General features: G+C 42.3%; 2 protein-coding genes across 6 annotated transcripts in view; one reads left to right on the top strand and one right to left on the bottom strand.

Annotated features, from left to right (window-relative positions):
- Nucleotides 1-4,596: 4,596 nt before the first annotated feature.
- GPR160 (G protein-coupled receptor 160) lies at nt 4,597-7,637 on the top strand. Its single transcript, XM_027685475.1, has 3 exons — nt 4,597-4,636; nt 4,918-5,054; nt 6,080-7,637. Exon 3 carries the CDS (start codon nt 6,134-6,136, stop codon nt 7,148-7,150), a length of 1,017 nt encoding a protein of 338 aa, XP_027541276.1. The 5' UTR covers nt 4,597-4,636; nt 4,918-5,054; nt 6,080-6,133; the 3' UTR covers nt 7,151-7,637.
- The window catches only part of PHC3 (polyhomeotic homolog 3), a 30,804-nt gene continuing 20,656 nt past the window's right edge, over nt 7,546-17,693 (bottom strand). For 4 of the 5 annotated variants that reach the window (XR_003534614.1, XR_003534615.1, XR_003534616.1 and 1 more), the window contains 2 exons: nt 14,302-16,177; nt 8,047-13,503 (listed from right to left, as the gene is read on the bottom strand). Coding sequence is in view for 1 of the 5 variants with exons in the window: in XM_027685473.1 (XP_027541274.1) it covers nt 16,023-16,177 (155 nt within the window). In the remaining 4 variants the exon portion in view is untranslated. Of the gene's footprint in view, nt 7,604-8,046; nt 13,504-14,301; nt 16,178-17,693 lie in introns of those variants that run through there. The other variant, XM_027685473.1, reaches the window with a different exon arrangement.

Here is a 17,693-nt window from a genome sequence, read left to right as displayed (position 1 = left end):
CAGTTCTGTCAGAGACCTTCAGCGGAGGAGTGGTGACATTTAACTGTTGAACGAGGCTGATCCCCAGCTCACTCCAGGCTGCTGAGGTATTTTGTATAAGGAGAAGGGTTCACTGATTTGATTCTCAGCCTCTCTGATCAACCCCTCTCTATAGAATCAGAATAAACCAGCAGATTTTCACCTGCTTTACTGCTGTCAGGGTACATGACCTGATGTTTGCAGAACACTCAGATGCAGGACCTGGGACACCAACTTCTAACAAACTTGTACAACTCAGAGGTGCTGTTGAGCATCATTTATTACTGATTCTGACCAAATCCTTCCCAGGGAGTGAGAGGAGAGTGGTGTGAGATGGTCCAAGGCACTGTGCCCTCCTCATTTAGAGAACAAGGACACAGGCAAAACAATCCTATCAGTGTAAGGGAACTGGGACTGAAGCAGCTGCTGAATGTTTTCAATAGACTTCCTGGTAATGGCTGGTACAATTTCATTAGGGCTTCTCATTTTATTTAATAAAGCACTGGATTATTTATCTGTAATTCAGCAACAGGTGCAGGAAAACAAAAGGCACATTTCCTGATAGTGTCCACAAAGAGTCCATTCCTGCCTGGCTGGCACAGAGGCATTTGCTCTGCCATGTGTATTTTTCTGCATGTGAAAATAATGGTCACTCAGAAAAAAAATTGTTCTGTGATAAAAGACTTTAGAGAGAGGAATTGCTTTAGAGTTAGTAATGGCAGGGTGCAAAGGGTTTCAGTGCAAGTCGAAGTAAGGAGAGCTAACAGTACTGAGTAAACACTGATCCTGCTTTAGATAAAGAGCAAATCGTTCTCTGCAGGTGGTAACAACCATTAATCCTCATCATGTGCAACAGAAGCCAAACACTGAAAAGGCTCAGCTTGTGATCCCCAAAAGTACTCAGGAGCCTGGATCCAGTGAAGGATGTAGGTGCTTAGGAGAGAGACATTGGCATTTTACCTTTGCTAGTCAATAAATGGAACATGGAGCAGAGTCCTGGGTGACTCTCACTGGCCCTCAGTAAATTCTTATTTTCTGTTTCTGGCACGTGAGTCTTCAACCAGTAATTAGGTTGTTGGTTGGGAATCAGAAGATGGAGTTTGGAATTCTTCACACTGAGAGTGGGATTGAAATTACATTTCCACCCTTCTAAGCTTCCTTTTAAGTGAAAGTGCCACTACACAATTTGTTTAAAATTGAAGTCTACCAGGAGGTAGTGATATACTAAAAGGTTACAGAAGATTACTGGCTCAGCCTTGGTGTTTGTGGGCAGCACAAGGACAATCAGCTCACACTCTGCACTCCATGTTGGCTTCAGTCTTAATTTTAGTTCCTTATCAAAGTGACCAGCAAGCCACCAACTGGGTTTTCTGAATTACTGGTTCATGTGATGTAGTTTCCAGAGCTTTGCTCGCACTTTCTTTCTTCTAGTTCCCTGAAAAATTACTTGTGTCAAAGACAAGCCAAGAAACACCAACACTGCAGGGCCACCATGGGCAGCGGGAAAGGTCACACCTTGTGCAGTGAAAGCACATGGTGGGCACACAAACCAAGGAAACACCACTCCTGAAAAATCCATGGATTCAACTCTGCACTGGATTTTCACTGAATAATCAGAGTTGAGTTTCTACAACAAGATTTCCTTCAAGTTAAAATTACTATGGAAATGTGTTTCTCCTCAACAAGATCTTCCCAAGAACAAACCTGTTACTTTGAAGATCAGCACCTCAAATGAAGATCTAAAACCACGTTGTCTGTGCTCTTATAGGATTCCTGAAAAGTAAATGAAAACGTCTTGCAAATGGGACACTGGTCAAGCATTTTCTTCTTTAAAAATAAAGTTAAATAAAAATAAAGTTAGTTAAATAGTTTATTAGTTACATACTCTATAAGTTAAATATTTTATTAAAAAATTTAAATCTTCATAACCACCATCCTGTCTTCCTGAGCCATGCAGCCTTTCAGGAACAGCAGCTCCACAACCGCTTGCCATTGCAAAACTCCGGCTGCTGATCCTGTGCTGACGAGGCACAAAATCTAATATAGGGCATTAAACATGCTCAGCTGGGCAACACCCAGTTAAAGGCACATCGAGGGGAGGATGCAGGCAAGGCTGTACCAGCCTGGAACTCATCCCTACAGACAAACATGTTCCAGAGAACATTCCACAATGACCACGGTCTGCTGCTCGCTCTGCCCACGCCTGTGGTGACCATCCCTCTCCAAACCGAGTCTCCCCCAGCCCCTCACTGCTCAGGAGAGGGAGTTTTCACAATCATTTTTGCAGGAGTTCATGGTGTGTTTTGCAGGAGATCACAGTGAGCAGCTTTCCCCACACGTGGCATCAAAATACATACATATGCACTTGATCTTGTCTTCTCCCACATGGTTTGAGGTGGCGAAGATGCCAACATCAGATTTCTTGAAGTACACAAAAGTGAGGTTTAAATTGTTTTCTTCTGCTCAACAGCATAAAGGGTCAGGTGGCAACGAGCTTCTGAAGCACAGCACATCCCAAACAGGAAGAGCAGGGGAAAAGCAAAGATTCAGTTCTAACTGCACAGGAAGAACACCCCACACTTCTCCATGGACAGGAGTTGTATTCATTATCTGCACCTGCTCCTGTCTGAAGGAAACCTCCTGACCCTAAATCAGGCAGAAGCAACATGCAGGAACTGTAATGGTCCACACTGCTCTTCTTAAGTGACTTCTGAGGCCACAGAGAGGAGAGGGTAGAGCCCAACCCCTGCTCAGTGAGGACACTTTCCTCAGTCACTGTTTCTTTCACAAAGTTGTCAAGTTAGATTTGAAATCAGAGAGTTTTTTTCTCTTGTTGCTTTCCGCTTTGTTCTAAAATCCTGCCCTTACAGTTAAGTTCAGCAACAGAACCGAAAGTATAAGCAACCAGCAGCAGGAAACAGCCTTGAAGAAGGAAGGAAGCCTCATGCAAATATCTTGTTACAACAGAGGACACAGAACCATCACACGAGCTTTTAGCACACAAGCAGCTTTTGCAAGAGGTTTGCTGCATTATTTCACGTGCCTCATCCTGGAGGAGGACTCTGTTTTCACACACAGCTGCCTGCATGCAAATATAAACTGGTTTCTTAAACCCTTCTATTGCTGCCCGTGGATACAAATGCAGCCTCTTTAATCGGGCAGGATGGGCTCAAGCCATTATTTTCAGAATATGATGTTTGTCAAGTACCTGCAAGTTTTCCCGCAAAGGAAGATCCAGCCCTTGTCCAGTACTGAGTGTGAGCAGCTTTTCTGGCACGGGGAGAAGAACCTGCAAATGCCAAGCTCTGCATTTGGTTTCCAGGGCATCCCATCTTGCACCATCATTTCTCTGGGATGGAAGATGAGACGCAGTATCCAGGAGCAGAAAACGGGGTAACCTGTGAGTAATAAGCAAACTTTCAAACCAGCTGAAAAAGGTGGTGGAGGGAAAGGGAAGCTGAGAAGTAGCCACAACACGAAACTGGGATGTAACATGGGCCACGTTGAGGACCCTGCTCAACAGGGTCACTAGGCATGGATCTGACATAGTCTGGACATCACACACCCACTGGGATTTTTATCAGCAGAAAAATATATCTAAACTGTCCCTGTCCCCTCCTGGTTGCTCATTTCCACCATCCAAGCATCTCCCCACACAGGCCAGTACAGTATTTTCTGCTGTCATAAAGACAGACACGAACACAGACAAACCAAAACATCCAACAGAAGCATCCAAACGGTTCATTAGCTCCCACTGGGAAAATCACTTTCACTGCTTTGCCTTGGGTTAGAACTAAGAAGAAGAAAACTACTCTTGAAGGCATCAGCCTTCAGATACTTGTGGGTGGACTGAGTGTTCGGAAGGTGCAATACCCTTTCAGGTGTAAACAGCTTCTTATTATACTCCAATTTGTGCAACAATCCTGGGAAAAATGGTTTGGACAAGTAACTATTGCCAGTGTGAATGCTGCTGGAGATTACTTGAAGCTCTCACGTTTTTCACAGTACTGATCACTTTTTTTTCTCCCTGTGAAGTTATTTAATCCTTCAGATGAACCATGGAAGGAGAAAGGGAAAATAAAAAGAGGGAAAAAAATCTTTACTTATATCTGAATTTAATTCCAGAGAGTTAGTTGCTTTCAGAGAAAGTCCTCCCAGCCACTTGACACTTTCGTACACTTGGATACATCAAACAACACCCACTGTGTGGACTCAGGGCTTCCCAAAGGGAGCATCCTGTGCTCCCTGCCATGCGGCCAAGTCCCGAGGGTTCGGAGGGCTCCCGCTGAAGCGCCCTCACCTCCCGCCATCGCCTTTCCCCCCACACGCACATAACACGTTTAGAACTCAAAGCGTTTCTCTGCCACATCCATAAGGATCTGGGAGCCCTATGGCGCTGAGGTACCCGGGGCGCTTCGTCTCCCTCGGCCGGGGGATCAGACACAACGCACGGAACCTGTTCCTCAGGGCAGTTGTGTTGTGCTGTATGTTATCTGTTAGATGTGTGATGTGTGTTGTGTTACGTTTCCCTGGACACGATCCCGCCCCGTCCCGCCCCGTCCCGCCCGGTCCCCGCCGGGGAGGAGGCGATGGCGCGGGGCAGGAGCGGCGGCCGCAGGTGGGTGCCGGGGCCGGGCGTGGGGAGCAGGAGCAGCCCCTCGGAGCCCCCCGGCCGCCTCCCTCCCTCCCTGTCCCTGCGGAGAGCAGCAGGATCCCGCCGGGAGGGCCGGGGGCAGCGCCCGGGAGGAGACGCGGGCAGCGCCGGTCCCTCCGTGCGCAGGGTGCGGGTTGTGCCCGCAGCCGGGTCCGCACAGCCTGGATGGTGATTCTGCGTTACAATATATAAGTTATTGTTATTATTATTATACACTTACCGAGCGGGACCCTGTTCCCGTGCAGGTTTCCTTTTCCGCGGACAGGAGCGCAGCGTCCAGTACGTGAAGACGAAACATGGACGGAATTAAGTCGTTCTTGTGAGACGTATCAGGTGCTAGAGGATGTACTTGAGCCGATAAAGGGTGAAGCGCTGAGCCCAGGTAGGCTTGTAAACACGTATCTGTGTATCTGTTGATACTTCTCAAGCTGTGCTGCCAAGGACTTCTAGCTGCTCCAACTCTGCTTTTCAGGACACCCGAACTCAAACGTGCACTAACTCCAGTGTTCAATGACTGGCAAGTGGGTGAGAAAACACAGGTGTCTGTTTAAATCCAGAACAGAGAGCCTAGAGAGGCAACTCCTCTTTACTTCGGCTCTTCTCTGCTCTCGCTGAGATCACTGATGCCATCCTGCTTCTTCAAGGAAAGAGAAGAAAGCATGGAAAGCTTTGTCTAATTTGTCTTGCTGATCTACATGAAGCCATCCTGTGTTCATTTTCCTTAGGAATTAACACAAAGAAAAGAGTTATCATAAGGAAACCTATGGAAGTCTGAAGGGAAAACCAGCTCTTCTGAGGTGTCTGTCATTGTAGCACTCACATTGCTTAAAGGTGAACCAAAAAGCCCAGTCACTAATGAAGCCTGTGTGTTTTGGATTGCCTCAGAGTTCCAGGACTTTGGAAAAGGATAGGCTGCACTGATGCTTTTTCTGCTTTCAGGACACTTCAGCAGTCTCAGTTTCTCACAGGTTCTATGAGCATCATGAACTGTGAGGCCACACTGCGATATCTCGTGTACAGTTTCTGTAATTGTCTAATTTCTTCAAAATGTGTAGGAGCTCTGAACCTCCATCCCTTGGCCCAGATGCGCAGAAAGATCTCTTTGCTTTCTAAAGGAAAGGAGCACAGTCACCCTTATTTCCTAAACCTTTCCTTGGCACAGCAACTAGAAAAGTAACTTATGTCTTTGTAACTTTGAGTGTTGACCTTGTAACTCTCAAAAACGTAATTTGAAGAACATAAAATTTAAACACTTGTTGGCAATTTAATGATGTGTTAGTGAAGTTATTTACTCTTAATTAAGGAGCCTGGAAAACTCAGAGTAAATTGGGTACTTGCTATGATGGAGAATTAACTAACTGGTAGAGGTACCAAGAAATAAATTTTTTTTAACTTTTTCCTTTTCAGAGATGAAGCACTGTGCCCTGTGACACTTGTCTTTGCTGTTTTCACCACTGGAGGATGGCTGCAAGACTCTGTGAAAATGGTTCTGGTCAGTACCACTGCACCCACGGCAACCAAACTCTTGAAACCAGCTGCGTGTTGCTCCTGATCATGCTCGGAAAAGTCTTCCTTGATTTCTTCATGTTGCAAGTTAAGCCAAAAAACGTGAAAGCCAGTTTTATGGGATACTTTTGCATTTCAGTGGCACTTCTTGATCTCACGCTGCTGCTGATCTTCTGTTTCATTTTCTATTTTGAGGACTTTGCGCTCTGGGGGATGCGGTTCACCAAGTACCACATCTGCCTCCTCACCCAGATCACATCTCTCACCTGTGGGATTCTGCACTACCCCGTGTACCTCATGGCTGCTCTGGACTATTACACAACTGTCTCCCAGACATCCCAGTTCTCTAAAAGAGGCCAGAAATTACTGTACGTGTTCGCTGTGGTGGTTATATGGATTTCAGGGTTTTTTTGTATTCTGAAAGTTCCCGCTGTCTATGAAGAGCTGGAAATTCAGAAGAGTGTCTCTCCTTACCAGTGCCCTGTCTCTGCCAGCCTGCAGAGCTACTCAGTCTCGTGTGCCATGGTGCTGCTCCTGGGCACTGCTCTCCTGGCTCGCTGGAAGGAGGTGGTGACCACCCTGCTGTCTGCCAGGTTCGTCTCCATCTCCAGTCAGCCTGCTTTGATGTTCTCCTACACGTCCAACGCCACCACCTGCTGTAAGTGGCAGCTCCTGAGCAGACTCCTCATCTGTTTTCTTGGCACTTGGGCACCTTTAGTTGTTCTCCAGGTCCTGGTTGTGTTCCTGGGAGTGTGGATTCCGGCCTACGTGGACATGAACGTGCCCTGGCTGTACTTCATCAACAGCTTCCTCCTGGCAGCCGTGTTCTGGTGCCGGTGCCACGAGGTCGAGCTGGCAGAGGGGACGTGGAGCTCAGACCCGTTTGTCAGCTGGAAATTCTGCTTTGTGCCGTTTGACAATGAAAACACAGAGGCAGCTGATGAGCCGGGTGTGGTGATTGTCATCTGTTAATGAGCTGCTGGCTGGAAAGGCTGCAATAAGTGTGGGCGCTGAGGTTCTGTGGCTGGGTCCTTACAGACAACACAAGGAAACAGCTCCAGAGCTACAATCCATGGAAAAAAGTCCAGTGTTGTAGTGAATGTTGCACTGGAGTGTGGGACACTGGTCCCAGTGCACTGCAAGCACTGTCAGTTCACGGGATTCAACTTCAGATTACGTGTTTAAAAGACCACTGCTTATATAAGCCAAGTTTTCTGTTAAACCTCATGTTTATGACAGAATTTTACATTTCCTTTACATGGAATGATCTCAGGTTTTACAGTACAAAATGCAATAAAGTCTTCAAGGCTGGAGCTACATACAGGTGCTGACCTTAAGTTCAAACAACTTCTGTGATTTTTTTGAAGTGTATTTTCTTGTAAAGTCTGGCTTTGTGTCAGCTTGATTGAAGTTAAGGGTTGTTGTCTAACAAGAAATAAATTTTTTTAGTTAATGTAAAGCTACAGCTCCTACAGAAATAGAAACTTTACATGGTACAAAAACAGTGCAAGATGTGCAACTTCCACAGCCACAGGAGAGGTGCTGAAGCTTCGCTGTTTCTTTGCTGCTGCTCCTGTAATGTATAAGTACATATTAAAAATTAAATTACTACAGTCAGAGATCTAAGCAACAAGGTTAATTGCTACATATAAATACATGCCCAAGGCTAAAGAATGGCTTAAATTAAAATACAGTTTATTTTGAAGTCAAAATTACTTTAAAATAGTTAAATATGAAGGGTGACTATGGTAGGGAAAGAATTAGTCAGGCTTCGAGCAAAAATACTCTTAATTTCCAAATTCTTACAGTTTTATAAAGGACTTGGTTTAATTTTGTAGAAGAGAAATAAATGATACGCAACCAAAGCAGACAAATGAAAGTAGCATTTATTTCTGAAGCACTGAACTCACAATACAATGTTGTATTGGAAGAGAAACTAAATGATGCTGTAGGTTGGTTAATCATTCCCCCAGACCCACAGGGAACAATGATTTCACACAAGAATACTCATTAAGAAAACTCTGCAGATAACAAAAGGTGCAATTACAAGCAAGTTTAAGCAGCATAGTATAAGGTGCTTTGTTTCAGCATTTGTAGGATGGATTTACCCATTAACAGACAGATTAAAGAAGTTTCACTTCTACAGATCATAACAAATGAGAGAATCTAAAATTCATTCACATGCTAGTTGGTAATAGGAAAGTGCTTCTTAAAAATGACTCACAAAGTGAAGATCATACTTCTACATAATTCACTGTGTGCTCTTCCACTGTAAAATTTAAATTTTGGGTTATAATTTACATTATTATATATCAATTATAGAGATAGATTTAACTGCAGAATTTAACACTATGTGGGCTAAATTTTCTTATAAAAGAATATTCCAATATTTCACTCCATAAGAATACACAATCACATCTGAATCATAAATTAATCTTACATTTCTGAAACATATTAAAGTCTGATTATTTTCTTTTATTACTTCACCCCACATAGTGCTTCTTTCACCCACAGTCTGGGGTAAATTCCTTTGAGGTTTCCATGATGTAATCAAAAGGACACAAGCATTTTTCAGGAGTAGAAAGTGGTTTGGGGGGAAGATCTGTTAAAAAGGCCATCAAAAGGACAGTAAGTGATCAAAAACTGAATTTTAAAACTAGTGCAATAAGAGGAGGCAACACTTAGCAACATATTTTGAAGTGTTTGGCACCACAAATTATTTCATTTTTTTCTGCTGGAAAACGTACTTGGAGGAAATCCTACTTCCATGTTAAAAGTGGGAAAGCACATACAATGCTAACTGGAAAAATAACCTTAAGCAATCACTCCCTGCTCTCTCAAACTGCAATTGCTGTCAGTTAGTGCAGGAGATGCTATAGGATAAACCATGGCTAAACACAAGGTTTTGACACAGCATTTCTTCAGGTTTTATATAAACTGGACACCCACTGAAATGGGGCTGACAAAATATTTACAAAACCTAATTCCATTTAAAAACCAGCAAATACCTCAAATACAGTAATGCACCAGGCATTTCAGAAGATCATGAAATAACTAATTCCTACAGACTAGGCAGGCAGGGGGAAAATCCTCATTTAAAATTAATTTAACACCAGATGAAGGCAAAGTTATTTTCCAGTCCATTTCAGGTGTGTTTTGCATGGTCTCATGCTTCTGATTCACAAACATACACAGAACTGGAACTGCAACAAGCTGGGTGAGGCTGTTGAGGTGTTTTATTTATCAGTGTGGTTCAGCTGCCCAACCCCTAATTAAAGGTCACACAACATGGCAGAATTACCAGAGCTGCTGCAGTGCTCCTAAAGCCATTTGAAGTTTTTAAAATTCTATTATTTTTTTTCCACAGGGAATCCACAACATGCAGCCAAAACAAACATTAATGGATTGCTGTTACTGTTAAATTTATTCTTCCATACTTTTAGGGGAAAGTGCCAAAGAGCATCAGCCTTTAGGCTGTTGTGGCAGCAGTGGCACTGCAGCTCTCCACGTAGCATCCACCGGGGTGGCTGAGCCTGAGTAAGTATTTTAAAACATATTCATGGTAACTCTCTTTGTAAGCCCACTTCCATCCTTGTTATTCATGGAGGGAGATACCAGTTGTGCAGTGATCTCCATCCTATTTATTGCCTTCCTAGCAATTATGGCTTTTCCTCTGTGCATTTTCTTTTACACCTGGTGCCTCTGGGCAGTCCCAACACCGATCCCTGGATCCAGCCATGCAGCCCTGGACCATGTTCCTCTCTAGAACAGGGTGACAGTTTCACTGCCAGGAAGGACAGAAACTATGCCAGGATGGTGGTAATACCTGAAATAAAAGAACTGCAGACAACCACTGCTGCATCTCCTCTGCACATCAGCCTTACACATTTCACACACTTTACAGCCTTTAATTCTTATAGGATTATTTGATATTAATGGTAAGAGCAGCTGAAGTGTTAACCCTTAATGAGAAACTTCTGTACTTTCCTCACATAAAGAATGTCTTACAAATCAACACTGATTTTAATGAGATATTCTGTGTCTTTTCAACTCTGAGTATTTGGCACTCAATGATAAAACCCTTCATCTTTACACCTTTCCTGATCAGTACTGGTTTGCTCACTCTGTGACACAAAGACTACTTAAAAATGAAGTTGAGTGTGCAGAATATCTTATTGTTCTTTCCAAAAAATGACTTCACAAAAGGCTGCCAGAGGATGGGAATATCCTGACAAGGTAGTGGAGGACAACACGAGCCTTCCCACAGGCTGCCTGGGCTTCATCCACAGGGCAGATACACCTCAGGAATTGATTACATCTCTGCTTGGAGCCTAATCCCATAATCAGCACACATACCCTCATTTAGGACTAGGAACAACACTACAAGCCTCTCAACAACCCTATGAACCAATGCAGTGCTTTTAAAACACAATTAGAATGCTCCTTAAGTGTTATGTATTGCACTTGAACATTATTTACGATCAATATTCTATGAATGTACAATTGTGCTCAAGTTATAATTATTTGAAGAGGAAAAATCTTTTTAAGTCTCTTTTGTGTAGCTCCTTGCTGTACAGAGTTATTTTGGATAATTTAGAAGGAATATATGCTGGAAATTTAACATTTTTTAACTTGAAATCTGTTCACAACACTGACTCCCAGAACAGTGCTCTGGAAAAGTTAGATCCACAGCTACAAAAGCTGGAATATGAGCTTCCTATATAACTGCAACGAAAAACATATTCACGACTTTGAACTTTTGCTTTTTTGCCTTCTACATCACTGTAAGAGATCAGTAAATACTGCACACAACCTTCAAGGGAATGAGCAGGTGTGTGTGGGTTTTAACGCTGAGGTTACACAAACCTACACAGCTTAAGGTGGGGCCTTGAGCACATGTGAAAGTGCTGACCACGAGACCCAGGGGATAAAGCAGGACACAGCTGGCACTTGTCTGGCCCATAATCACCACCTCTTTTTTAAATGTCGGTATTTGTAAAGCCACCCAGGGGATGTAAATACATAGAACCAATCAGGTCTAAATAAATTCTCAAGACTAAAGGCAAATTCTTTTAAAATTAACCTAATTTAGGGTTATCTTAAATGAGCTAAGCATTAATTGAGTTTAAATTTCTTTCTCCTCACAGTATTTCCTGTCTCAAACTGCAGCCCACTGAGCAAGAATGACTTGAAAATTAATTCACTAGGAGCAACTTACATTGAAATTACTCATTTATAGCTCTGCTCATACCTGTTCCACTCAGCATTGAACAGAAACAATGTATTGAAAACAAAATACTCTGAAATGTTAGTTTGTCTCCATCTCTAACAAACTAATTAAGTTGAACATTAAAAAAAGTATCCTAGATTGATTCTTTTGCAGAGTCATTATCTGCAGCCTGGAACAATCGATGAGTAGAAGTTTGGTTAATGATAACAACTATATTTCTAAATATATGCTAACAGGACATCTCTATGCAATACTGGTGAGAAAATAACCCTGCAAGCTTTTTTATACATGCTTAGTTTGAATGAACTTGAATAGTCTCAACAGAATCAGAACTACTCATGTTATAAATTATGTGGATGTCTAATTATTTGCAAAACCGGGACTCCTAAAACAGGTGTCACCGAATTCTCTGATCCCTCAGAGCTCTACATTTGTCAGTGTGTAAGAAATCTGTTAAGCTGTTGAGCTGGAAGTTCCTGCAATGATACTGTGATATTAAAATGAGAACAGTCACCTGGAATAGGCATAAGTTTTAGCTGGCATGCCAGGCAGTGACACACTACACCCAGCCCAGTCTCATGAGAAACTTCCATTCAACCCACACTTTTCCTAATGTTTCCTTACAGCTGTCACAGACCTGCTCAAAATACTTGGGTTTATCCTATTCCTTTCCTCTTGCTGCCACATCTGCACTTAGGGTAGACTCCATCTTTCTATCCAAAAGGCTGGATTACTACCTGTGATTTGTCCAAAAAGAAGTTAGGGGGTAAAAAAAAATATTTTCACAGGAAAGAAGTGAGGAAATGGATGTTTGTAGGACATAAACCTTCCATTTAAGATATCTCACGGACAAAAATCTAGCAAAGGTTTTACCCTCCGTCAAGAACTTTATTTCTGGAAAAAATATGATGGATTAATGGGTAAAGAAGGGATTTACAAAACTGTCTGTCTAAAAACCCTTCAAACAGTCTCTGGTGATCCAGGACAAAGTGGCCAAGCTTCCTCACCAGAGTTCCCTGCTCCTGCTGCAAAGCTCAGTGTTGTGAGCCAGATGAAGCAGGGGAGGCTGAGCACCCATTTTGATTGTTCCTGTGTATTTCCTTAAAACCCCAAATAAGCCCTGAAGCAGACACAGGTGTAATAATTCTAATTCTACTGGATGAAACCTTGACAGCCACATTCAGCCCAGTGCCCTGTAAAAGGGTTTGCCCTGAGCTAATGCTGCAGTTTGCATTCAGGAGTAGGGCAGGATGGGGACTACTCAAGAAAAAGGAAGGGAAAAAGCCATGCAAAATACCTCCCTTCTGAGCAAAGATCCCACAACATCCGGCATTTCTTCCCATAGGAATTGAAATACTGCAGGGATTATGGTGAGATGTAGCCCACAACAGCAGAAGTCTGAATATAGAAAGCAAAACCCCAGGAAATAAAGCTAATTGAAAGGATTTCTTGTAGATACATCCAGTGGGAGCAAGTGCTAAAAACCAGTCAATTAAAACCTGCAATACTTCCTCTTTTGCAAGGGGGTCCAGCCTAATGTGTGGAAAAGCCATGGGAAATGGTAGTATAAGCCTGGGAAAACCTCACCTGTCTGAACAGCAGCAAGTGGTTGGTATGTAAAATGGTTCTGGAGGACTATTAGTCTAAGTATTACATTGCTTTTTTGAGTATATTCAAAAGCTTCTGAAGTAGTCTTCAGTTGCACTTGGAAATTTTCCAGCCTATTTTCACATACAAGTGTGCCTTTTTTTTTTTTTAAATCTGATTTTATTGACACAGCTATGCTGGCAAACACTCCCACAGGAGTGCAGTTCTACCAGGTTGGTACAGCTGTGTCTGCTTTTAAGTTCCAGTTAAATACCAAAATAAGCGAGGGAGAAAAAACTTCCAATCTGCAGAAGGCCCACATTCTTAGCTGCTGCATTCAAGAATATTTAAAGCACAACTCACTATCTGTGGCTCTCCCAAACCCACAGGGAATGTCACGCACCAGAAGAACAGGAACAGATGTGCCTTTCTGGGGTCTGCTCTGAGCTCCTGGCACCTGGCAGTGACTTGGACAAACACAAGCTGGAGGAGCTCCCCTGAAAGCTGCCTAATAAAGCAAAATTAAAACAGCCATGAAATTCTCATGCATGTAACACTGATTAACTGCAGGTCTAAATAAGACTCCTAAGTCCACGTTTTCTAATATGCCTTAAGCCATTATCAAACCACACTTACGTAGCCCTACTTTTTACATTGCCTAAGAACAGTACAATCAGAAGACAGATTAAAAATTAGCCAGTGAACTTTCTGTATAAAAATAATAAAACTTTTAGACAAAAGCCAAAGGATAAATATCTAAGATATCTTTAGTCTTCAATTAGCTCATCAAAACAGAACATATCCTTTAGAACATATGTTACAGATATGCTACACTGTGTATCTTACAAAAATGCTACAAATGGGAACACACTGTCTCCATCATTTGAACATCTTTCAGATTAACATTGCCAAATGTTGGACCTTCAACTAAGAAGTTTATTTTACAACAGTAATCGAAGACAGAAAAAACAAATTAGAAAGTGCTTAGCAACTTCCCTCCAAAATAAACCCAGGCATCAATTCCTTCTCTAAAGCCTTTGGTGACATTTGGACAAGGGCTCTCACCACATACCAATGTGTAACAGCAATGGGTTGTCCTAACTTGGAGCTTCAGTGGTTAATAAAAATATTGATAATATCTGCTATTAGTAAGCTCAAACAGTTGTAATTAAAAACAATTATTCTAATGTTGATCTCCAGAAGATAAGGATAGAAAGTCTGTTAGTGGAAACAAAGTAATTTTTCTGTAATCCCAATTTACTCTTTAAAGTCATCAGTTAAATATTATACATAATAATACACAAACCTGCCTTTCAGCCAGTGTATGTGCATTGACTCCTTTTGATCTAGGGCAGCAGTTCTCAAACTTCAGGTCAGTTCCTCTTTTTGCAGGAATACTTTACAGTCCTCCCGAATACCTCCTTACACAATCACATATAATGCATTAATTTGCATAAAATACAAAATACATTATTTGCAGACACGTACACATATTTAATTCAAATATACACAACAACTACCAGCACACGTACCCTTCTTTCCCTACACAAGAGTTTAGGGATCCAGGTCTGTACACAAGGGGAGTGGAGCTGCAAAAGGGAGGGCACAGAAGGTACAAAATACATCCATGAACATCCGTGCACAGGTGATGGAGAAGCAAAGGCCAAGAAGGTGCTGCTGCCTCAGAGCTCAGGCAGCTCCCAAGAGCATCAGAAACTGGGGAAACACGTGTTTGTTCCACAAAGAGTGTGAAAAGGAAGATGGTGGGAGACTCTAAAATCCCACTGCCTAAGTCTGCAGCATCCAAGACAAAATCTCCTGCCAGAGGGACAAAGCAGGGCCCCTGGAGATTTTTCCTAGAGCTGCCAAGTGTTGGCATTCCTTCTGCTGACCCACAGCTCTGGGCTCCCTCGTGCCAGCAGCAGCTGCTCCTACACCGAGCTCTGAGGGGGCCTCATGGAGCAATGCCCTGTGCTCCTTCCTCAGACTCCTGCAAGCCCAGCTCACACCGGCCAGGGGACAAACAAAGGTGCTTGGGAGCTTCCAGTGGGCCAATGGGAATGCACTACAGGGAAAGACATGGCAGAAGAGGTATCAGTTAAAAGAACATCTGAGCTATGGTGTCCCTTCTCTACCTCCAGCCTCTACAGTAACTTGTCTCAACACTGTTTCTGGCTGCAGCATTCAGACCCTCACACCTGGGCATTTGGGAACCTGAACCCTGAGGGCTCACACACCTCCTCAGAGCCCACTCTGAACCCCCACTTGAGAACTGCTGGTCTAGCTTAACTAGCAGCATGTGAAACTACAAACCTAACACTTAATGCCCCCTTAGTGCATAGCAGCATTCAAAGAGTAAAGTAACATGTGCTTCAGTTACCTCTGGCAGGAGTGTCAGTAGCCTGATCATGAGGATTTTGATGAGACATCTATAAGGTTTATAGTATTTTACAGACTTCAAGAAAATACTATAGTGGCAGAGATGAGGGTAAGCCAGCTGCCAACCTACCCCTTACAAACAATTAGCTCAAGACTAAAAGAAACTCAGAGAGCACAACTAAATGCATAGCATTTTACTGGTACTAGTGCTTCCACAGGGCCTGTGGACACTTCTGTCAGTTCAGTCCAAACACTGCTGTATGTGGGAAAAAAATCTTTCAGATTACAGCAACACAATCTAAAAGGTGTTTAGATTGGGGTGGGGGCTGGGGTGTTAACCTTAAACTCATAAGATGAAGTACATGATGGGGAATATTTAACCTATCACAGCGTATTTCACTCCATGTTTTTACATGAAAAACTTCAACTCAAAGTATTACTCAGGCTTTACCATGAACCTATTAGTTGTTGGAAACTACAGAGGACTACTCGGTATAATCAAAGGAACGTTTTTAAGTCTTTATGTGGGGAAAACCCCATCAATTTAACAAAACATCACAGTAACACTCATGCCACAGTGAAGATGTTGGCATATTACTGTCAGTTCTGTCACTGAGAAACTGTTGTTTAAACCTTCATGTTCACCTCCTAGGATTCCTTCAAGGAATTGATACGTGCACAGATTTTCAATGCAGGTCCAAGCTTAATATTCATTGCACTCATTAGGTGATCCTCCTTCAACAAAAGGAGAGCTTGTCCATCAATTTCTTGTGCTCTAAATTCATCTGCAATATCTTGACAACCTAAAAGGCAACAAAAAATAGATTTATTTGGTTAGCAATGTGCATTCTTAGATGCAATGATTCTGTCCACACTAGAGCTCTTCAGCTACACCTTTTCCAGCACTCATCCCTTTAGCTTGCAGAACCTGAAGTATATGCAAGAGTTCAATATTATGATAGGGACTTCTGAGATAATCTGAAAGTAATTTCTAATACAGCCTCTAATTACACTGTAACTCATTGGGAATTTCAATTAAGAATTGAAATTTCATTATGAGGAACAACCTCCCACAATTGGAAGAGATTGTGAAAACAGCACTGACATAGTAATCAAGAGCATAATTCAAGTAGGTTCTTTCCAGAGATAAAAAGACACTACTATTTACTGTTATGAAAGATACTGTATTCTACTGCTATGTGCAACTCAAGGAGAACATCCACATAGCTACCATTCCCAAAAGGTGTTAAGTCCATTTGTGTTACACCACTGGGTTGAGGAAACAAAGTTTTGATTTATCTCATGAAGATACCTGTCATCTATACAGGGCAGTAACTCACTTCACAAGTACAACTTCAAACTAGCTGGATCTTTTTTCCATGTTAAACTCTGAACATGAAATAACGTGGTCTCAGGTTACTGAGGTTTGCAACATGAGACAAAAGACTCTTCCATGGGTTGGACTGCCCCAAGTAATTGAGGGCCCTTTTCCACTGAAGAACACTGTGGAAACAAAGGTTTCTCCAAAGATGTTCTGGACATCTGTTAAGCAGAAACAGCCAATTATGTCTGGGTCCATGGCAGCACTGTTAGATGGACAATGTGAAGAGAGCATCCATTGTCAGCTGTTTATTTCAACCTTCTTTCCCCTGAGCCATGTTTTTCATGGTTTTTTTAAAGATATTTGTGTTCTCAGTCCAGACTCAGACAGTCTCTCCATCTGTCTCAGAGCCTTTCAGACACACTTTAATTTGTGCTCCACCTTCCACTCCTGCTTTCAATTATTCCTCAGTTAAGCCTATTTTCTGGCATTTCTACATTTTTCCATTTTAAATGTATACTATTACAGAGATATGAAATTACTCTGAAGAACTCCTCTTCTACCTAGATGAGAGCAATTAATGTCATGTCCTCTTGTGTGTTCAGATTTAAACTCTATCAAGAACAGACAGTCTAATTTCCTGATGGATTTACAAATGTGTACAAGATAAATGGAAAGGAAACATGGAAGGAAATATTGACATCCAAACTTGAATTAATTTGGACTATTACTGTGTAAAGGTCATAACATTCAAGGTTGGGAAAGGTTGGCTTTACACAAAGAACAAAGCACGACTTTTCTTCTTAATGATTTGTTAAAACAGACCTCATGCAACAATTAACTACAACATCATCATAAAGGTTTTCCTGTTGAAGTGCTGACAACAGATAAAACATCTGTAAGTCAAATATTGAGTATTCCTGTGAAAGGTACCATGGCATGTCTGACTTAAAGACATTGTGACTGTCAGACCACAGCATTTATAAAGCACCTGAGAG

This window comes from Neopelma chrysocephalum, unplaced genomic scaffold, assembly GCF_003984885.1.
Source record: "Neopelma chrysocephalum unplaced genomic scaffold, ASM398488v2 Primary Assembly neopelma1_69, whole genome shotgun sequence".
Lineage (NCBI taxonomy): Eukaryota > Metazoa > Chordata > Aves > Passeriformes > Pipridae > Neopelma > Neopelma chrysocephalum.
Note: the sequence above shows the minus strand (reverse complement) of the source record. Positions and strands in the feature narration are given on the sequence as shown.